Genomic DNA, 24,117 nt, shown 5'->3' with positions numbered 1-24,117 from the left:
CATCGCTACTCCTCTTATTAATTCTCTACTATTGCTGTAGATATTGGACATCGCTACTCCTCTTATTAATTGACATCTACTATATTGCTGTAGATATTGGACATCGTTACTCCCCTTATTAATTGATATCTACTATTGCTGTAGATATTAGACATCGCTACTCCCCTTATTAATTAATATCTACATTATAATTGTTACAGATTACATAAAAATATTTTGGATATGAATGTATACTGGTATACATGTATGCAATAAAAATGCAGCGGTCAAAAGTTTAACACCAAAACGTATGAAACCAATCACTCTGCCGAAATTATCTTGACGCTGTATAAAAGTTTAATGCCAAAATTTTTAATGAACAAATACACACATAAAAAAAAAAAACTTATTCAACGTACGTCATTTTACTCAATCACTTTCAATTTTTTAAAAGTAGAAACAACAGCAAATAGTGATGTTTCTGAGTATGGTAAGCGTATAACGAAATAGTTGTGTAAACAGAAAACACGCATGCGTGTATATGTTTTACAGTCATTACTTTAATAATCTCGTAGATTTTTTTCAAGTCCTATTTGCTGTAGAATTAGCCATCACAGATTGTGCTATATTACTTTTTACTCAGTGAAATGAAAAACAAAATTAGAAGAAGAAGAAAATAACCATCAACTTACTAGTACTTCAAACACTTGTTTTAAAACATCTAACCGTTTTTCTACTCAAAATAGATGAAAAGAGAAGGAAATTAATTTCATTTCAATAAGTAAGAAAAGACGTTTCAAGTGTATTTTTTATGTTATATACACTGGGCGCAATGAACATCAAACAAGTCATAAGAACTAGAACAAATACATATGCAATCTCTTTTTAATTTCATGTAATATTAGGCCAATTTAATTCATTTATTTCTTGAAAAGAAATGCAAAATAACACATTTTCGCACAACGATATATATTTCCTAACATCATTTATTGCTGTTTGATTTTCGGGTGCATTTCATTTTTGAGTCGTTTTATGCAATATGCAAAGTAAAGATAATAGTGTTTTCCGTGATATTTAACTAATAGGCTGCACGTGGCACACTAATAATAAATTATTTACCAACGTGGTATATGAAATGATTAAAGCACTTAAAACACCAGCTATACGAACAAGGGGTGTCGAAAACTTTATGATGAAGACTCCCAACAGCGCAGAACAAATAATTCCGGATTTCACCTGCAAAGAGTTAAGGCTCAGCAATAACGTTTCAAGTGCCTCGTGGAGATGATTAACTCGTCGTTTGGTAAAGTGTTTGGCGTTTTTGGTACTCTCAGATGCCCGTATTGCTGAAAGGACCCCTTGCCATTACACAACATCTTTATTACGAGGAATCTCTTTCTAAACAATATTTGTCTCTGTTGGATGGCGCATGAAAAACAAGATGGCAAGTGAAAAAAATGCGGTGTTGTAATTTTGTTTTTGAGAGAAAAATGACATTTTGAGGCAATTGGTACATTCTCCACATTTAAACAATTGAAGCCTAATGAATTGAATTTTACATAAGACAACTGAATTTCAGTGATGTTGGAAAACAAACAAATTGCAACGTTTGCGCTGTTTGGATGAAGCTTTAAGGTTTATTTCGCCGAATAAAAACATCAAAATTCAAATTTATCCTATGCAGTGCATGTATTTTAGCGTCATAACTGTGGACCCATCCGCCATCTTGTCTTGCGCAGTACTGGCGCAGGTGTTTTCATACCCGATAATTATCAGATTTGTCAATTATTGCGACATTGAACGTAAATTTTATGCGGCATTTTTGCAATACCATTTTCATAGGGGTTGAAAACGGAGATCCTTGAGTGTTTCCTCTCATATTGCAGCCTCATCATGATGATCAAACGGGTCACTTCTCTCCGGATTGTCTTGATTGAGGTGGAAGAAGATCATTAAATTGACCATAACTCGGCATCTGGTCGACTCGCCCTGTGTGACCACCATGAAGACCATGTGACAGAATTTATTTTCCACATTAAAAACTAAAAGTGACTTGGATGTTTTGCAAAGATTAGTATTTCTCTTTTATGAAAGATTCTTATACGGATAGAGAGGTTTTTTTTTGTTGTCGACATATTGTGCTAAGTACAAAATATCCTACTTAAATGTAATTAGCGTACAATCTTACATGTACATCAGATTTTTATTTTCATTTTTTCTCTTAAACACTAAATGCCACATTCGAGAATAAAACGCATTTGATAGCTTCATGCATTATTTTTAAGGACCGTTGTAATTCAATATGAGTTTTGTACGATTTTCAACACCGACTTAAATATTCATCAAATTCTCCCATCTTTATGTTCTTGTAGGCAATAAAACATAAAGCCGACACTAAAACACGAGACTTGTGTATTCACTGTTCTAACAACAAATTACAAAACTGTTGTGTTTACGACCCATTTTGTTAGGAAACTCGATCAACTGTATTCTTCTACCGATTCAGCAGAAAGATTGAGAATAATTTTGTCATTTATGACAGACTTCCTTGATTCAGAATATTGCATATTCTTGGTTTAATTCTTGTATATTTTGATTATAATTCACTATGTAGTAAAATCAAAGAACACTTGATATCCTCATATCATAGTATCATACCTTTTGATCTTATAGTATAATATTAATAGTATATATAATATGATATGAAAGTATTAATATCAAGATTAAAAATAACATGTACGCAGAAAAAAGAATCTTGATTTAACTTCTAAATACGCGAAAAGTACATCTATCTTCTACTTGCATCTTCTTATAGATCATTTATTCGAAAAGACTTTTAAAAAGATATTTTACCCTCACACTTCTACAAATAAGCGATCAAGCATTGTAAGAATTAAAAAAACTGCCAGGAGTTTATTTCATAGCGTTTCTCTTGTTGCATCCAGCACTGTCTGTGTTTTCTTTGACAAGAGTGTAATGTTCCCTCAATTTACAATTTATATACATTAGATCTATTTTGTCTGCAGAGTTGAGGCTAATGGTATACAACATTAAGGCATTTGAACCCCATTCCTGAAACACTATCTTGGATAGGAAAAAGAGTTCCGTCAGTTTGATGAGCGAAATTTAAATTTACAATCCAATGTTTTGACTTTGAAGTTAGTTTGGTTATTAAGCAATTATTTCACTTAAGTGAATTCAGAACCCAGCGCACATATATCGTGAAGGATACCACACAGCCCGCTTTGAGAATCTACACCTTTGATGTAATCTTAAGATTTGCTAGCTAATCTCTCGTGATTCGGATTACGAGCATTAAAATATCTTTAATAAAAATTTGATACTAGAATTTTTCTCCACAGCATTTTATTTATAACGATTAGAAGAGTAATAAATAAATCAGAAAGAAAGTTATAAATTTATTTTCAATGGTATGAAAGCAAAAAAGTCTTACTTTCAAGTGTTTGATATAGACTAAACGACTGACATTTGGCTTGTTAGCCGATATATATCATTCAAACATCGGACGAAAAGGACACGTTTTCTTTAACTCAATAACCCTGTAATATCCTCGTCTAGAAAAGATATGATATACAGATAATGAGAAAGTGAGTTAATGTCGGCCTACTATTTGTAGTGAAAGTTTCGTCTTTTGAAATAACTTTGTTTCTTCGTTGTTATCATAATCCTTATACACTTAATGAAAGTTCAGAGAAAAAGAAACACAATTAGGTAACACGTTTGCCTTATTTAAAGGACCCTTGATGCCGACTTTCTAAGAAAGAATAATGGCTACATCGGAAATATGCTGACGTAATCAATGTCTGCTTATTTGCCTCGTATGACTTTGTCACCGGGATAGAGGACCTTGAGGTCTGCCAAAGAAGAAGACAGTATCGCTCTACGATATTTCTTTGCAGAAAGGGAAACGATGAAATCAAAGGTAAACCTAGCGTCTACAGGGAAGATATCAAAAGAAATTCAGATCTTTCATTCTGTAATTTCAAGCAACATCTAAAACATATTTTGTTGCACGTTCTCCTGCTCTTCAAACATAGAAACGACAAAGGTGCAAACTTTGATTATGAGCTAATATTCTTGCATTCAATTCATTACCGCGGCACAAACAAACAACTGGGACTGATATCATTTTATAAATGCTTTGGATATTCAAAGAAATTCTTGTATAATCATGAAAACACATCCAAGACCTGTGAAGAATAAATTAAAGAAAAAGAATCTGATGGAAAATTATTGGAAAAGATGTGTCTTTCTGAGTCATTTTATTGCAATTTCATACAGCTTTTCTATTCTGCTGTTCTAATCTCCAGCTATGTAGCAAACGACACCCGTAACCAGAAATTTTACGGTTCAGGTTGTCATCTTATAAACCGGGAACGATCTGCATAAATTTGTCACTGGATAACAATGTAAAATACACTTAAAAACTTCAATCCGGATTTTTATAGGTCGTATATTGGCGATTTTCCTTTTTAGTGGATTTTTACCACGACGGTAGCCATTTTCTCCACGGTTCATTAACCTTGTGGCACTCTCTTTTATTGAATTATGGAGTGGATAGTGTATTCCTGTCTTTGATTGATTAAATTCCTTGACAACACAGGAGATCGAATTGTCAGTTATCCGTGTTCTTCTTTTTGACTTTTTGTTTTATTTCTGCACATAGAAATTTCTTAGTTAATAGTAAGCTGAGTATTTATTAAATCAAATAATGGGCAAATGACACCATCCTTGAAATAGAAGGGGGATCTCAAAACTGCTATCATTCATTAGGTTAGTTATTGCTGTTGTTATTGCTGTTACTGCTCCTGTTGTCGTTTCTGTCCTTGCTGTTACCTTTGATGCCATTATTGTTGTACTGCAGTTATTGTCAGCATTGCTGTCACTGCTGTTGTTGATTTTGTTACATTTATTGTTACTTTTGTTGTTGTTGATGATGTTGTTACTGTTGTTGTTGATGATGTTGTTACTGTTGTTGTTGATGATGTTGTTACTGTTGTTGTTGATGATGTTGTTACTTTTGTTGTTGATGATGGTGTCTGCAGTCAAATGTGGATATAACTGTGATTACGCTACAGTTTGTATTACGGAATTTCTTGTGTGTAGACAAAATTAATACATGTACTAGTGTCATTGTGATATGATATTAATCATAAATGTACACTTCATTTCATCACTCCTATTAACGCTAACAATTTATCTGTAAGTAAGATTTCCATAGAATATTTCATCAGAATCAATGGACACTGAGTAATACAATTAGGAAGGTTTTCAGGGGTTTTGAAAAATGAACAAGTTTAATTATACATTGTGAATTCTTTTAGTATGCGCTCATTCTAAATTCAAATGTCATATTTGCTCTCTAGCCCACATATTTCTTTGAGCAAATATTGAAGTGAAATTTTGCTCTGCAATTCTTCCTTGCTGAACACCTGTGAAACTATAAAAATTCCGCTTAGATTTCTATTATACAGCTACACCTTTATGTTGGACATAGGACGACTCGTCACAATTATCTTAAGGGGACTTTTTTTCTAAAGAAATACAATGAAAAGAAAGGGATTCTATATCAACTTATTTATGACCATTCTTTTGAAAGACTGGCAAAACTTTAATCTGTTAAGGATGTCTATCGGAATGTTAAATGCTAAATGATGTATTGCATTGGCATCGCATGTAATTCTAGATGTGAAGAGTTTAGACGATTACACATTTTAAAAATAAATATATAGGCAGGTCGAGTTTTTCCTTGAAAAATATACGTTTGAAGTTTAAAATTATTTGATGTCTCAACGCATGTTTCTGATGTCTAAGGTAATTTATGATCAAAATTTATGTAAACCATATGTCATGACCGATACTGTTCATCCACGGAAAGATGCAAAAATTGACGAATTCGTGATATCCTCATGAAAAATTAAGATATTGGGAAAAAAGGGTGAAGACTTGCGCGATATATTTACGAGCTCTAAATCAGAAGTTGTTGTTGTTGCAGAAATACAACCCCATTAATTTAGGTGCATGGTTGATGGTCATTATTTTGTTCTTCCTTAACATCGTTTTCTCTTCTTCTAAAATACTATTCTCTGCCAAATTTTACTTTTGATGATATTGAGATTGTTGTTTCGTACATAATTTCGTTAAATACACAATGTTATCCCGGAAATTTGTTGACATCTTTGACTATAGATCATTTTATGTTTTGAAACCCCATAGTTCCGGGCAATGTCTCCAAATTTTCAAAGGTTCCCACAGGTTGAGTCGAAGCTCACTATCAATCAGTAAACAGACCTTGCTCCTGTCACCAAGAGGACGTAACTGTCTAGATAACGATCATTAGGAACACCTCGCGATTTATCTGCATGTACTGATCGTAATAAGACACATACGTAACAGGGGAATCGGCGGAACAAATGATGCGCTCAAAAAGAACAATCATCCATCACTTACTGCCTGCTTTTAGTTTTAATTCTCTACAACGAGTTTCCCTGGTGAAGTGTGAAACGATATCGTTATAACAAGGAGACTCTATTCAGACATTTGCCGGTCAAATAAAAAAGAGAAGAATTCAATAAAAAAAAAACGGCGTTGAATTATCATGTATCCCACCGAGAGATCGCCCCTGGGCTCATCTTTTAATGTCATTGAAATTTAATGCCGTGTTATTTGGTTGTTTTGTTGAATCTAACTGTGACAAATTTTCGTCGCGAAATACAAGAGCTAGGGTGCCACACTACATGTAATTCAGTAGTAATGGCCTTAATTAGACTACTCTCTCTATTGAGAAGATGTGTGGCGCATCACAACTACAACTAACTTTGAAGTTTGAATATTATTTTCAATTTAGATTGAATGCGTCCTGTGGTACGAGCGTCGCCTGCTATCATCATTCGTTGTAGGGGTTGACAAGTCAAATCTTTTGATTTGCATTGCCTTACGCAGTGGTTTCTTCGCCTTTGCTCTCATCTCACACCCAAAAATCTCAATACAGTCATGGCGTAGAAATCAACGCAATATTTTGTCATTTTCACAATTCCACAAGGAAGTGTAACGTATTTCTCATAGAGAGTATGTTATTTTCTGCATCGCTGTTTGCAACTTTTTACAGAAAAATGGCTTTGTCTGATGAGCTTATCAATGATCTGTTCATTTTATTCTTCAACTGGTCTGCTTTTATTGCATTAAGGCAGTCATCTCTATTATGCAACTTTAAACCGAGGGTAAAGATAAAAAAAAAATCTGATCTTCATAAATCTTGACTTTTGACATACTAAATCCGTATGACATGAAATAAATGCTAGCAGTGTATACATTTATTAATCTTATCTATGCAAACTCTTTTTCTTATATGACATAAGGATCAACATATCTTATTTCTTAATAATTATGTTTTGCAAGGTGAAAATCTTCATCTTTATGTCATATCTTGAATTGCGATTTGCTCAAAGAAGTAATTTGTAATATTCGTAAAATTTTCTTTATAATAATTAACACAATTTTGAGAAAAGATAAGACTTTGTAAAGAAAACAAATCATTCATATTTTGTTTGATTTTTTATTTTTAGCTTTCATTTACGTTCTGTATCTCATTCATTGTCATTTTTAATTTAACTTAATTACATTATCCGAGAAAAAGAATATACATGTGTACATAAGATATTACAAGCATATTTAAAGATTTTACAAATTATTTTTAAAGGACGAACGAGGCTATATCAAAACAAATAAAACAGGAAGTCCTACAGTCTGTTCTTTTGCCCGAGTCACACATTATACATGTACTATGTATAGATGATAGTAGTTGAAAGGGTAAGATACATACTGAATAATCTATGATATTTTATAACATGTAAAAACATTTCCTAGAAGTAAATCATGTTATGCAATAGAAGTATCCGTTTTATTTATAACTAAATGATTTTGTAGTTGTAGGCTGTACATAACCCTAGACATACATTTCATTCCTTACTTGTACACATAAAGTGACGGACATTAAGGGTGATTTGGATACTTTACACCCAGATCCTTTCCCCATTATTAACGAAAGGTCAACATGAATTCCGAATAAAAACCGAAGGATTGAGGGGGCTATTTTTTCAATAAAAATAAAAAGCAATTTAGCACACCTGTACAGCAAAGATGGTGACTGATAAAGAAACACAATTTGTCTCGCTATCAGTTTTCCTCTTCTTTCCCCCCCAAGATCTTCAGCAGATATAACCATTTTCTTGTAGATTTTATTTTTAATTTTATTGTCCGCTAGAAACGAGCTCGGCCGTTGCTATTAAATTTTTCATCATTATCTTGTCGGTGTGGTGATGCTTATCGCTTACTCCATCTGACATTTCCTCGAGGGTGAAAGAAAATCCATTGAATTTACCCGTATGTATCACTTTTAATACCTGATGGATTAAGAATGAAAGTGTCAATTTCAATTGAAACAGAATTTCACGTTTACATACCCCTACGTGATGTGTAGGTGCGATATACCATTATAAACCCTCAATTTATGAGAAAATCCCGAATAAATCATTTAACCCTACCGCATTAAATGACTACCAGTATTTTTCAATGGGCTATAAAGTAATGATCTAATAGCAGAAAATGTCCGGTTTTATTGCTCCTTTATGTGTTCAAGATTTTCTTAATAGATAATCCAATGAAATTAGTTTATCAAACGTCCTATACATGTTATGAATAAACCAGGGACCACATTCAGCGTTTTCATGTACAGATAGAAATTGTATCTCTTCGTATGTGTTGTTTTCTAATTCTGATGAAATTTCAGAATTAGATATATATATGATTCACATATACTCCAGTAATGAATGGTGACGAAATATTGCGTCATTTGTTAAAGTATCCATCTAATGAACAAAAAGGTCAGAGCTTTTGAAATTTTTACAATGAAAATTTGCATTTTTAGATTTCAGAGTACCCTTTATGTTTAAGCTCATGATGTTGATTTGATTCGTCATCAGCATCGGGTGGTTGAGATAATTTGGTAATTGTATCCTTTTTCATTGCTTGAAAGAAATTTCCCTCAAAATCTAAATTGACCAACAGTTCTAATTGAGGTCCAAACCTGACTAAATTTCGTTCTATCTGATTTAGAGCTGAATGGAATTTATATTGCAGACGACACCTCTGGCCAACAGATGACAATAAGATGACCCGGATTAGAACGTCAGAGGCGCAAGAATGACCGCCCATCGGTCACTTCTGCTTGTTGTTACAATATGTACCAACTATCTTTTATCCAAACATATTTTCTCTTTCAATTGCATTTCATAAAGACAACGGCTTATTTTTATGTTCGACGCCCAAAGTCTTGCCCCTTACTGTGTCGCCATACTCGGGTTTGTTTTGACACATTGAAGGGAAGAAAAATCCACAAATATTTTTAAACTGTTATAATACATTTTTTTTCTCTTTAAACAACTGAAATAGTGTTAAAGAGAGACAGAAACAGAGATATCGTCAATCGAATCCATTGCCAAACAAATCACTGTTATGATCGTGATAAAAGGAAATGTCAGAATCTATAGACATCGGAACTCGATACGAAAAAAGTGTCAACATTCTAAATACATATTATTCCAGATGACTCATCGTTTCCAAAGAAACAATTCCCTATGTATCATTTTTCAACAATCAGTCAAGGTAGAGTTTCAAATTTTCTCAGGAAAATTCGTTTCTCAAACACACATTGTCTGCATGAGAGGAACTTTTCGAACTTTATTCATATAGATATCCCGGGATTCAAAGCATAACTAAATGTACCTCATTTTGTATAGTTTTTCCTTCCACTGAAGATACATAACTTCTCCAAATTTCTCTAACGATTCATATGTTTCACCCTTTTGATCAAAAATCATTTATCAAAATAAAAAGATCAACTCTGAAAACAGCAAGATGACAATTCATATATTAATCTCTCGATTGAAGTTAATTCAAGTCAATTGTGGGTAATAGTAGTTCTTTATGGCCTGTTTTAGTCCAGAATCCATTTTGGAAGCACTCGATTACTGTCTTAACGAGAGTGAGATGGTAGAAAGGCGTAAAATCTGAACGAAAAACGTATATTTAGACGTCAAATTAGCCCATCAAAACAATCTCTGCATTTCGTTTTCTTCAGATATAATTGCATATTCTGGCGCTTTCTTGACATGCTAAAGATTTGACGGCCAAGCGTGCGTTTCATTTGTGTAGAGTAGCGGCGGCCGTTATTACGCCGAAATAGAGAAGACTCATCCAATATTCAAATTATAAGATTCTTATTTATTTCATCTTTCGGTTATAAATAAAGTTCTCTCTGCCAGCGACGCCCGATGGCTGTTACACGCCGACAAAATAAAAATTAGGGCGTTATTTACAGATTGTTAAATTGGTACTTCGTGAAGCTGAACCTAAATTTAAAAAAGTAAGTTACAAAATTTATATTTGCTGATTATATATTAATGTTTCCCCCACAAAACACTATACATCAGAGTCATGTCCATACCTAACGGATAAACTCTCTGGTCAATAGGCCAGGGCTGGACGCGTTCAGCTGTGACGTCATAATTGAGAGTTAACCTGTTCAACTCTCCAACGAAAATCGAGACATAATGTAAAATAAAAGAAATAAAGTATCAATTTTAATAATGCATGTATACGATAAACATGTAGGAATACATATAGTTAGTAAATAATGAAATCTACCATAAATCTCGATGGATTTAAATACGAGACAGACTGTTTTTATATCGTATAGCCCAAGATTTTTAAAAATGACACTTGCATCTTAAGTTTTTTTCCCCGTGAATATGCAAATCATATGCATGATTCGTTGTATAATTATCATTTCCAGCATCCGTCTGAGTAATAAAGCAAATTAAAGAATTGCGTTGTACATGTCTGTACTGGCTTCAGACATCCGTTTATACATGCACATATAGCTTATAGTTAATTTAGCTTATGTACACAGTTATGGATCAGCTTTAAGTTGAGGGAAGAAAAAAACCTCTCCTCTGAATATTTCTGTGCAAAGACATTCTTGTAATTTTACTTTAAAATGAACACGTTATAGCCATTATTCTATCAAACTTCCAAACAAATAATGTGGTATTGCTTTTCAAAACGAGTTTTGTTGATAGATGAAATAAATTTTAATTGACGTGTAGAAATTGAAAATAGCACGAAATCCACATGTGTTCTAATTCAAATTTTGATCATATGGGTGTGACCGGTCGACAGGGGATGCTTGCTCCTCCTAGGCACCCGATCCCACCTCTGGTGTGTCCAGGGGTCCGTGTTTGCCCAACTATCTTATTTGTATTGGTTATAGGAGTTATGAGATTGATCACTGTTCGTTATCTCACCTTTCATAAGTCTATCTTGTGCTAAAAATCTTTTCCAATCTCCAACATTAAGTTCCTTATAACTGCACGTTTTAATAAGATTTCTTTGCAACCATATATGGTTTATCGATATCACTTAGCAACGGGTTTGGATATATTCACAATGATGCGTGCGAACGATCTTTGAGAAGACGACATACTTACTTTTGTCTAAGAAAGATTGTGCTAAACGTCCACTACAATGGCAGAGAACTGGTTTCAAAGTAAAATCCGACAGTTTGGGGACTACTTTCTGTGAAGAAGTAGTTGCAAAACTGTAGCTCTCTGAAGAAGAAAAATTTCAGAGGGTTCTGCGAACGTATTCATCCCGAATTTACTCTGGTCATTTGCCAATGAAACTCTGTATATTCATGTACAATATGTAGTATACTTGACTGGATCAGTTCAGTGTTCAAACGTTTGGTAACTATATGAAAAAGAAAATTTTAAAAAATGAAGATTTTACTTCAAGTAAAATCTTCATTTTTTAAAATCACTTTCAAATTCCCATACAGCTAGTGATGTGTCAATAAGAGTGAATGATTCTCGAATGAAACGTAAAACAACAAAGAAACAAATGAAAATCAACAGTCTGTCATACCGAGGCTGACAGTCTGTCATACCGAGGCTGACGGTGGCCGCATAAAAGTCTGTCATATATATATATATATATATATATATATATATGTGTGTGTGTGTGTGTGTGTGTGTGTGTGTGTGTAAAACCTTCGAATAATATTTATAGTGTAAGAAATTCTAAACTTCTATTTACTTTTAAGTTAATAAATTTCTACTTCGACACTGAAATATCTCATAATAATCAATTGTAAATCAACTACAGTGATAAATCAGGAAATAAGACGAAAGAAGCATATTATACCGTCTCAGCTCTTGAAGGATTGCCAGAAATTGTCTCTTGAAGTTTTCCGGGTCGTGTTGGACAACTATGGAAGTTGTTTATGCCAGAACTGCGTCAATTCTTCTCAAAATTACACTTAATGCCGCTGACGACAATTTCGTTTCTTCATCAACGAGGGTTCAATCCAGTAATCGGAAGCATTAACTCGCGGAGAAATTGACACTGACGAGGAAAGATTATAATTAATAGAAATTTTCTTTACCTAATCAAGAAATGCATGCTTAAAGATGAGCATCCGCCCTTGAACATACGCGATACTTGATATACGAACAATAGAAAATTACTCGACTTAATGTCGAAAATCCTTTTCAATTATCATCTTAAAAATATGTACTAATTGTAATTATGCGTCATTAAGTGTTTTTTCTTTCGATTTTCATCTATATTATTTTCTCTACTTTGTTCTGGAGGGAGTGTTGTATCCAATTGCACGTAAGGTATTTTAAGGTACTTTTGTAGAATATGATGAATTGCTATTGGAAACACCCAATTGCGATACTCTCAGTCGGAAAACAAAATTGAGATAGATTGAGCTTACATCGGTCATCCATCTGTAATTTAGTACCTACAATGAACGTGTGACGTATTTACTGTGTTCAGGTATCTGTAAAAGACCGAAGGGTCTTGTTTAGAACAAAACGCGAGTCATATGTACATGTATTTTGTATAAATAATATGCAATAGACGATATCCAATGAAGATCTTCAAAGCATTTTACACTACTAATTTCAAGGTTGCGCACTGAAATAAATGTTCTTTTGCGCGTGTTTATCTCATTAGGAAGGATGATCAAGGGCAGCGACCACTTTGGCTGCTCTATGAAATGTATAATTTTCTGTCTATTTTAAATTCAATTTTCCTGTTAATTCAGTCCTTTGTCCGTTCCAAAACCGTCTGTTTTTCAAGTTTGCTTTGCACAATCTGTAGCGCTTATGAAAAAAAGAGAAATTTCGTAAGCATTTAATGTTTTATTTGGTATTGCAGAGTACACATTAAATGCGTGTGAATTCTCATAAAGCACTACATGGAGAGGTCCATTTAGTGAATCTATTGCCCGTTCTTTGGAATTTTCAAGTGATTTGGTGCTCGTATTATGAACAAAGAAAACAAATTTTTAAACTGACCCGAGGCGTATACCATTAACTCTACTGGATACCAGTTCCGGTCATCATTAATTAGGGTGTTTTACATTTACAGAATTCGAATCACTTTGCCTTTATGACGAATCTCGCGAAATTAACTTATAAGCAATTAATAATTTGATATATACTTATAAACACTTACTGACAACAAAATGCAAATTTTTAAGAATGAAGGTTGCATTAAAATGGCATATCTGGTAAATAGATTGAAAGAAAACACTATTGAAAATTCCAGTTTATAAATAGGTAGCGAAGTTCTTTTTTGTATGGTCAAGCAGATTTCTGTCGTGAATTTTATTTTGTTATTTGTAGAAAAATTGAGTTTGATATTCACTATATATTTCATTATTCAATGTCTGATCTTTGATTTTCATATCCGTACATACACGGTACCGATAATTGAAAAATTTATGATTTAAAATTTTGTTCCTCATTGGAATGAAATGAAAGCCTGTTCACAGAAATGCAATTAAATGGATAATGGAACCTATCTTTACTTAACGTTATACCTCTTTATTTTAGAAAGCTTTACAAATCTCCGTGTAAAATGTAAATATGTTCAGCGGTCACAGGCCACCGTAATCTGCCTCCATGCTGTTGTCGGTGCAATAGTTTAAGTCTCCAGTCGTCTACACCTTTTTTATGTAACTTGCAAAGATTGTAATTATTTATTCAAACCCTCATCCGCCCAGGCCCACCTCGGGGTCGAACGAAGAACACCCATCCATCATCTGAGAGAGTCTGTCCTAAAAATCCCCGAACTCTGTCGCGGAGTTCCCCGTGGTGTTAAAAATGTGTTAGCGAGTTTTTGAGAACAGCTTTAAAACATTTGGTACTTGTAGATTATGAAATTAAATCTTGATTTCATATTGCCAATATGAATACATTTTATTGTCCATTACACATTGTTTTTGATTATTTGTTTGTATTATAATGTGCGATACTAGTATAACAAAAGCCATAACTCCCTTCAAGGAATGAAAACACGGAAGCTAACAGCAATGATTTTTTCTGATCGAAAGTTAAAACCCTCACCCGCCCAGCCCAACCTAGGGGCTGTTCGGCACTCCTCCATTCTTTTGGAAGAACGAAAATAATACGACTTATCGAACGAAATTACAGCTTTCTTGTTCTCAGTGTCTGATGGGAGAAAAAGTCGATTTAGGGATCAGACAAATTATCTACGTGTATAGTTATAGAGGGGAGAACGGGCCCAGTTAGACGTGAAAGAAATCGCATTAGTTATACGAAATGCATTCATCAATGATGGAAAATTTTTGTACATTTTTTATTGTAATGATTTACACGTGTTCAAGTATTTATAATGTAAGGTTTAGAAAGTACAGGCATTTGCGCTATCTATATGGATATGCATGTATATACTGAAAGAAATCTATCGAACCCCTAAGACTACATTGGTAAACTTGAAAATCTATTTTCATTTTCATTGTACATTTTTGGTGTGTGTGTGTGTTTTCAACTATATTTTGAGTATTTGTTAAAAGATACTTGTTCATTGAATAAATCTCGAAATATAATTCTCTCAAAGCACGGTGTTTGTTTTTATTTTAAAAAAAATACGGATACAGTCTTTTATTATAAATTCCCTTATTTAAATAACAGTTTCGTGGAAAATTATTGAAATATGGAACACATCTTAGACTAACCTCATCTATACTTGTACTTAAATACTTGCTGACCAGTACTTACACTTCAGAATTTTGAAATATATTATGTGTTAGGAAAAAAATATACATCGCACACTTCTCAAGCCCACATCACACTAAGCATCTATCAAACTATCCATTTTCATGGCAAACACCTTGAAGTTTGATCTAAGTTTTTTGGTAAACCTTGTGTAAGTCAATAGATATTTGAATAGTCCTTATCCCTTCAACTCCATATTTGCTCACTCGGTTTTATAATCGATTTTACAACTCTACTAGCACGTTTTATAATAAAACCGGTACAATATTCTTCAAGAAATGTTTACTCTAGAGCGAGTCAAAAACGACGTTTTATGTGTTTTATAAATTGGATTTCGTCCTGTTAAGGCTATTGATTCCCGTGAAACTGCCAAATAAAAAGTTTTTAAATATTTTATAAAATGTATTGATGTTCCGAAAATAAATAGTTTGGTCGATTTAAATTTTATAAATCGTTTTTGCAAAATTTGAATAACGAGCAGATTAAAATTTAGTACTTTTAAAATTTTATTGGGTTTCATACTGAAATTCATATTGAAATATATCACGGAAAAATTCATTACAAAGAGTAGACTATATTCATGTCAGAATTTTCTTACATTTAAATCATTAACCGCCATGTGTGAATTTCTTGAAAGAAAAAGGGAATTAGCATTATCTTTTTATCAAAGAGGGCGGTTACAGCGCGGTCATGCTGCGAAAAAGCGTCCGTGTGGTGTCAGATTTAGCGAGCATTTCATTGGCTCGCACTGTCTTAATTTCACATTTTACGTCTGAAAAGAATCATCACGGAGGCAGGGTGGGCGTTCCTCGGATTCGCTCGCTGGAGGACCCTTGGCCGATGGAGTGGTAAACACTTTAAAGAAACAGTATTTTGCTAGCAAAGAATGCAAACATTGGCGGCCATTGAATTATTATGACATCGGGTGGAACGGGGGTAAGTTTTGTTATTTTTATCAGTACAATTAATGTTGAAGAGGATCTCCCCTCCCTATGGGAGAGAAAGTTAGATGTAGCATTTAAAACCAAAAAACCGTTATTTTCTAATTAAGATAATGGAAACACACTGCGCTAAAACATTAAGCAATTAACATACTTTACAAATATTATTTTTTTGTTCTTATATATAAGTTAAACATTTTCCCTGATCAAAGGGTTGAGTATCTTTTTCAGGACTGAACAACTATCAGATGATGGACCTCTTTGAATAATATGATATGCATGTATGATTATAAAGAAAAATTCATATGATATAACATGTAAACTTGAAAATATTATGCTTATTTAAAACACGTTTTTATATAGTAATCAGGAAAATCCTGATTTCCTTAATTGAAAATCAGATAAAGGAATTCAGCTTCTTTTGGCAGGCGGGTGTTCCCAAATCTCTCTTGATGAGACCAAAACTTCTACGTTGGTAACGGCTCTGATTGTCTATTTCAAACCATTTCCGTCTCCGCATCCAATATCAGTAATGAAATTGACAGGACTGTTCATAGATTTAATGAAATCGACATTTCCCAGTGGAAATAAGAAAATGACATTACGGAGCGTGAAAAGTCCATAAATCTGTTGCTGTGTTTAGATAGATTGCTCGTTTTTGTTTCGACTCTTTCCGTTTGAAAAAGTAAACACTTGTCCCCTATTAATTAACATTTGGTGAAACACTTTATTGCTCTTGATATTGTAACGAAAAATAATCCAATGTCAATTGATTTATAAAGTGCACTTATAGTAAATTTATTGAGAGTTTGTATTCTGAAACAATTTTGTTTTGATTTGATACTTCAGTAATGAAAAAATTACAGAAAAGAGCCGAGAATCTATTCAGATGATTTACACTTAGAATTCCCAACAGGAATATTCTTGTTCTCATATAATTTATTTTCAATGTTAAAATGATATACATGTATGTATGCTCAAATAAAATGACATTTTAGTAAAAAGACGATACCGATTTTATCATGTCTGAGTGCCTCTACATCTTATATAAGATAAAAGTATCAGTTTCTACACATATTTCCACTTAATACAAATGTACGTGTATCTACATCCAACATCATCAGTATTTCTGAAATACGACGAATTAATTACCTCCTATTATACTAAATTCTAGGTAACGTAATTCATTTTTCCTGAAAGTTGATGTGTTAATTCACACTAATAATGATGCACTATATGGTTTGCAATATTATGTCATTTGCTTCCGATGTTCATCTTTCGTTGGATACTTTTTCCCACAAAAAATGAAAATATTCAAACTACAAAAAAAGAAAAAAAAAATCAAACTACAATCATCGCCAATGTTAATACTGAAAAATATTTTATACATGTACAATTTAAAATTGTTTATCTCAAAACATTTTATTCGTAAAAGAACATTTCTTTCTGTAAGATATAGGACTTTCTTCTGTTAACCTAGAAAAATGTGGAGAGAGAGAGAGAGAGAGAGAGAGAGAGAGAGAGAGAGAGAGAGAGAGAGAGAGAGAGTTTTTAATCCCTAAAACAATCTAGCATTTTATGTATAAAAGATAAAAGCACAAGATATCACGATAATCTTAACAGATTATTGGTTATATAATACTTTAAAAATCATCATTTATTATTAGTTTTAATTAAAATTTCGAAATTAATCTGTCACTCTTAGAAACATTTTAATGTACATTCATTCCGAAGTCATGGCAGCAAACTGCGACTTTGTTCATTCTTAGAAGAGACTGGCATTTGTCAGTTTTCTTGTGTAATCCGACAAACCATGCATAAATAATAAACCCAGATATTGTTAGATTAATGTTTAGATCATACATATGGTGACATAAAAATATATAATGTCAAGGTCACACCTATGCATTATTGCAAGGGAAGAAAAGCTGCTTTTTAAGAAGGAATAAAAACGAATCGTGTATGGAAGAGTCATACACTGTACATTTTTTTTTCAATATAGAACTAGTGCTGTTGAAAAGTAAAAAAAAAAAAAAAAAAAAAAAAAAAGATTATCGATCAACTTTGTTTACTCAATCTTTTAAAAGTACTTAAATAGAATAGTCCCGAGTATTGTCGAATATGATACAATTTCATTTTAAATTTCTATAAAATCTTGATTTTCTTCTCTTAAGTATGGTTATGTTTAGGGATTTACTCAATTATTTGTATAAATCAGGCAAAGTCTAAAATCTTGACAGGTGACGGTAACTAAATCCGACAAGCTGTAAACGCACCTGAGACACGTAAATTGTACTTATTCCGTGACTTTCCGGCACTTAGGTCAATGATCATAGACCCAAGTCAACCCTCTTCTCTTTGAACTGGGTAGAAGCTGAAAAATTAGCCGCTAGTGGGAAGGTGATGGGGTAATCACGCTGAATAAATTCTCCACCATCTTAAAAAACAATCGGGGTCCTAGAGTTCAGGAGGGATGTTTTGATACCCAGCCCCTAATTTAGTTGACTTTTTGACAACCTCAATATTATATTTCATTTATGAATGAAAATTTGTGAGAACCCACCGATCAGAATTCAGTCTCTATCTTTTGGAAACACTCTGTCAGTATCTTCAACAATATACCTTTCTGGTTGTAAAATCAAGTTTTTGGGAAATGTCTGGCTTTACTTTAAAAATGTAGTAATGTAATTCTTTTTCTAAACTACCACGATTAAGAGTGAATTTGAGATTTTTTTGACTTCACAAATATCAACAGATGTGCGACACAGATCGCCGGACACAAATTATGATGTATGCAACGGTGGAACATCATTTCGTGCGCAGTAAAATCGATTATCACCGTTGCACGCATCTAAAATCTATGATTAAGATTATAAAGATTTTTTTTCATCGTTCGAATAATTTCCTTTAAGTCAATGCCTCTATTCAAATGCCGCATTTCTTGAAGGAGGCAACATCAGTTTCTTTCAGATGTTATAGTGCTAATTTGTTACGTCTGGTCGCAATTTAAATCGTCTCAATAGCCCGATTCCGTTATTGAGAACGGGAAAAAAATCGCAATTAATTTTCATAAGAATCGACAAAATCCCGCTTTTAAAGATTGTTGCAATTTGGCTGTAGAGTTATTATTGGCCAACCACAGCGGGAGCGTATTTTACTGCTGGACTACCTGAAATTCTACCCAGCATGCAAATTGTGAGGGGTGCCAAGGACCACAAATCAAAAAGTTGATTGTACGCATTCAGCCACGACTGCCTCACCTGTCGTTCTATTGATCCATATTTTCCGTCATATCTAAATGATTTCTTAGCAATATTTTGGGATTAAGTGAGAGATAAAATAAACGAAGAAAAATGCTTTTAATTGAGGCTCATAATCTTTAATTCGATACCATGCGCGAAGAATGTCCTCATAAATTAGATAAAACATACTTGTACATGTATTTAAAACTCGGTGTCAGTTTAAGGTGAACGTAAAATATTTAATAAAATTGACAAAAATGCAGACATCCGCGGTACTTTCCAGGTGAATCAACATTTTTTTAAAAAATTCATTTCACCATGATCGCAAGATTGCACGGAACCAAAATAACTTGTCAAGTTATTAGATTGATTTTACATCTACCGCAAAAGGTGTGGAGATGACATTGAGGTTAATGTCTGCACTTAAATACCGAGGTCCAAGGAAGAGTTGCAATTTTCATTACATTTGATATATTCTTTCTGCAAATGAAACATTTCACAGATTTTGATCGGCAAATGTAAGCAATTGAAAAAAACTCTATTGATATTCTAATGCTCTTTTACTCTCAGTGTTATTCAATAATTCATTACAGGGAAAATATAGATACCAAAAAACGCATCAATTTTGTAGGATTTTTTTGGGGGGGCTGTTTATCGTTTAACACGTCTGTAACATAGTGATCACTTACACCCCGACCGTTGACTTAGTAAAAGTGTGTTTACGCGCATTAAAACAAGGTTCTGTTTTGCTTATCTTGTTTCGCTTTTATCACATTACTTTCATTTCAAATATTTGAAAACTACTTTTAAAAAATTAGCAAAAATATGATATTAATGAATTATTTTGCTATAAGAATTAATGTATAGTTTTTAAAATTAATCGAAATTGAGAATTAGATGATTCATTAATTTCCTAATTTGTGTAATTTTTTTTTAAAGGAACTATTGGCTTATTCCGGTACACCTCTAGCGATGCTAGCGGCACAATGTAACAAAATTACAAGCAAGAGTCCGCCGCCACTGGCCGAGGCTGCTGTAGGGAAAGGATTTCATCCATGGAAGAAGCTCCCGTCTGGCATTGTCCAGGCGCCATCTCCTCTATCTTTTTCAGCACAGAAAATGAACAGCCCTCATTTTGCATCGGGATCGCCTTTAGGTTTCTCCAGAGCATCTACACTACCTAGCACTTCAGTAAGTTGCGGAAACGACCTTATATATCAGTCTGCAACACTGCAACAGCAGACGACAGATCCGACCCAGTCTGCCTTACTGCAGAAAATACACAACGAGACCACCTTTACAACTCAGTCTTTAGGAGGAATGTATCCCAGAGTTCCTGCAGTTTCCGCTCACCCTTACGAACAGTGGCCTTTCAGTGTCTCTGGGACGGGTTCACATAGCATAAAATCAGAAATGACGTCATCAGTTAATTCGGGCTCAACATGGTGGGATATCCATTCCTCTCCTTCTAATTGGATAACGGACATTGCAACCAATTCCGGAGGTTTTCATTCACAACTACCTTCAAACTACCCACCTTCGGAATATGCGTTTGGACACCCATCTTTATTATCAACAGGACAAACCATCTTACAGGATTCATACAAATCTATGATACCTAGTCAAAGTGACCTCACTTCCACTAATGTATCGCCATTCTTGCCTCGTCCTTCTTTGCCGGGAATTTCTAGTCCGCGATCGCAGCGACGCTATACAGGAAGAGCGACGTGCGAGTGTCCAAACTGTCACGAAGCGGAGCGACTTGGACCAGCAGCTGCGCATCTTAGAAAGAAAAACATTCATAGTTGTCACATTCCTGGATGTGGAAAGGTGTATGGCAAAACGTCTCATCTTAAAGCTCACTTACGCTGGCATACTGGAGAACGACCTTTCGTCTGTAATTGGCTTTTTTGCGGGAAAAGATTCACGCGGTCAGACGAACTCCAGCGCCATTTGAGGACACACACGGGAGAGAAAAGGTTCGCTTGTCCAGTGTGTAACAAAAGATTCATGAGAAGTGATCACTTAGCTAAACATGTCAAGACTCATAGTGAAGGTAAAAAGTCTGGAAGCGGGTCAGATTCAGAAACTGGTCTGGAACAAAAACCCCAAATCGATTTAAAATCATCTGACGGTGAATTGCCTATAAAAGAAAGCGGGGATCTAAATTGATACAAGTGAAAAAAGAAGAAGATTTTTCTGTTATCAACAATTCAAACATCCTTTTCTGAAAGAGTGTGAATATTTATTCATATTTATAATGAATGGTGCTAATTGTTAAATCAACAAATGTGCGCATCAAAGGGTTAAAATTAAATATTTGTTATACGAATAAAAGACAAACTTTTTTGCAGTATAGGTCATCGTTCTACTCTACAAAGAGAAATCCTTTTAGTGTTAAGCAATCAATGAGTATTGGAAAATTGACGGTGATGTTCTTTCATTGTCAGGTGTACTTTGTGACTTCAGTTGAATGTTTAAGAAAAAAAGAGACTTACTAATTATGGGTTTGATACTGATTTTTTAAAGAATATATAAGACGTGTGAGAAATTACAAGTAAAATTATAAAAAAGAAGGTTTCTGTGAAGATTGTTTGTGTTCTTTGTAACTCCAGAGGAAATCTCCAGAGTTTTTATGTCTTGAATTGTTGTGTATTGATCTATAAAAAAAATGTCGTGAAATAAAACAATAAAATGCCATGCCATGGTTTTTTCTCTCTCGATATACATGTATTATTAAAATGGTATATCAGTTTTAAAAAAAATAATCGAAGTGTAAAACTATAGCAGAAAGAATATTCTTGCCTGGATTTCTCGAAATAAATTTAAGTCGAAACTGAGATCTGACTCAAATCTCGACTGCTCAAATAGAAGAAACTCGAACTTAAGTTTGAGATTTTTTTTGAGAAATCCAGGCCTGATCAATATTGAACCGATCTCCTGAAACAACAGGTACAAAGGTATATTGTTTAGTCTGCTGGCCAGTGTCGCACCCGGGGGCAAACGGCAACACCTGCCGTATACTATTTATTTAGTTTAACTTGAACGACTGAAAAGAGTATGAGGTTTCCCAAAAGAGAGCATTAAGTTTAAGTGAAAGTACAATTTATTTTGTAGAGAATTACGGTAATCTCCATCTTAATTATTAAATATTCAACTGAAAGGCAAAATGTAACATTTAACTATCACTGAAAGTGTTAACAAATTGTTTCATTTGCCTTAAAAAAGGATACTTTTTACGCTAAAGAACTCGACACAAACAAATACATATAGGTAAAGAACTCTGACGATTGTAGCCAAGTTCATAAACACCGATAAAGTAAACGATAGCAAAATGACTGTTGCTTGAAGATTTGATTACTTTAAATGTTGAAATCTGATAACCCTTCTTCATCCCAGGATTTAAGAGTCTTTCAGACTTAAATTCAAAATTTCGGTATAGTACACTAAAATGACAAGACGCATACATCCCCGTGTTGGGAAGAGAAGTGTTTTCAGGGTACACTAGCTTGTGTTGGACAGTACACCAGCGTGCGTGTTGTAATGACATTTAACCGTGCAAATCTTTTAATTAGGCTCTTAGGTCTTGTAAATAAATCTTCTACTTGGTTAGGTCAACAAACTGGGTTTGACAGTTCCCACAAACTGCTTCCAAGGATGGGGTCTGATTGATTGAATATTGTTTAGCGTCCCTCTCGAGAATATTTCACCCATATGAAGACGTCACCATTGCCGGTGAAGGGCTGCAAAATTTATGCCTATGTTCGGTGCTTATGGCCTTTGAGCAGAGAGGGATCTTTATCGTGCCACACCTGCTGTGACACGGGACCTCGGTTTTTGCGGTCTCATCTGAAGGACCGCCCCATTTAGTCGCCTTTTACGACAAGCAAGGGGTACTGAGGACCTAATCTAACCCGGATCCCCACGGGACTGGATGATGTCTGAGTGAAGGAATCCGAGCACGGACACAGAATTTATACATACAGATCTCGAAAACGTTTTAATTTACTCTGATATATATATAAAATGGCGTAATGCATATCAGATTCAGATTCTTTATTTTCTTTAGCTATACAGCTCATCGGTTTAAAATACAACATATTTAAAATATATATCCAAATAAGACAGTAGATACAGAATTTATTGCTGTCACGTTAACCGCGGTAAAAACACATTCAGTTTGGTTTGTATTTTCCTGATTTTATCTCGGTTTCGTTTACATTTTACAATATCCCATTTTGTTTAATACACGCGCTATGATTGGTTCGATATTTTTACCAATAATATTCTAACCAATGAAAGTCCAAGTAACACCAGTAATAGTAAAACAAAACATGGTGACATGTGCAAAGAAGTCGCAAGGGTTGGAATACTTTAATTTTCTAAGAAAGGGGGAGGCAGAAGTATTTAACAAAGCACTCACAGTTTGCAAAATATTCAAGTGCGAGTTTTAGTATGCAGTAGGATCGCGGTAGCTCAGTGGTAGAGCGTGCGCTTCGTGACAGGGAGGTCGGACGCTCGTGCCACACTCAACTCTGAAATATAAGCATAGATGGTGATTGCTCCTTCGCCAAACGCTCGGCATTAAGAATCGAGAGTCACAGGTCTTTCGGATATGATCTTAAAAACGGAGGTCCCGTGTCGCGACAAGCGTTAGTACGTTTAATTAAGAACTCTTACAACTACGACCGTAAATTCATGCATACTGTAGGTCTTGATTTGCAGTACTGCACCCAGAGATAATAGTCGATTAAAACAAGCTCTTGAGAGCTAACGTCGCCTGTA

General features: G+C 34.1%; 1 protein-coding gene across 1 annotated transcript; it reads left to right on the top strand.

Annotated features, from left to right (window-relative positions):
• The first annotated feature begins 15,945 nt into the window (after positions 1-15,945).
• On the top strand, positions 15,946-22,032 carry LOC125681247 (transcription factor Sp9-like). Its single transcript, XM_048921256.2, has 2 exons — positions 15,946-16,085; positions 20,272-22,032. The coding sequence occupies exons 1-2, from the start codon at positions 16,065-16,067 to the stop codon at positions 21,502-21,504; spliced, it is 1,254 nt and encodes a 417-aa protein (XP_048777213.2). The 5' UTR covers positions 15,946-16,064; the 3' UTR covers positions 21,505-22,032.
• The last annotated feature ends 2,085 nt before the right edge of the window (positions 22,033-24,117 follow it).

Source organism: Ostrea edulis, chromosome 2 (assembly GCF_947568905.1).
Source record: "Ostrea edulis chromosome 2, xbOstEdul1.1, whole genome shotgun sequence".
NCBI classification, from domain to species: Eukaryota; Metazoa; Mollusca; class Bivalvia; order Ostreida; family Ostreidae; genus Ostrea; species Ostrea edulis.
The sequence above is the reverse complement of the archived record's forward strand: the minus strand, read 5'-3'. Positions and strand labels throughout refer to the sequence as shown.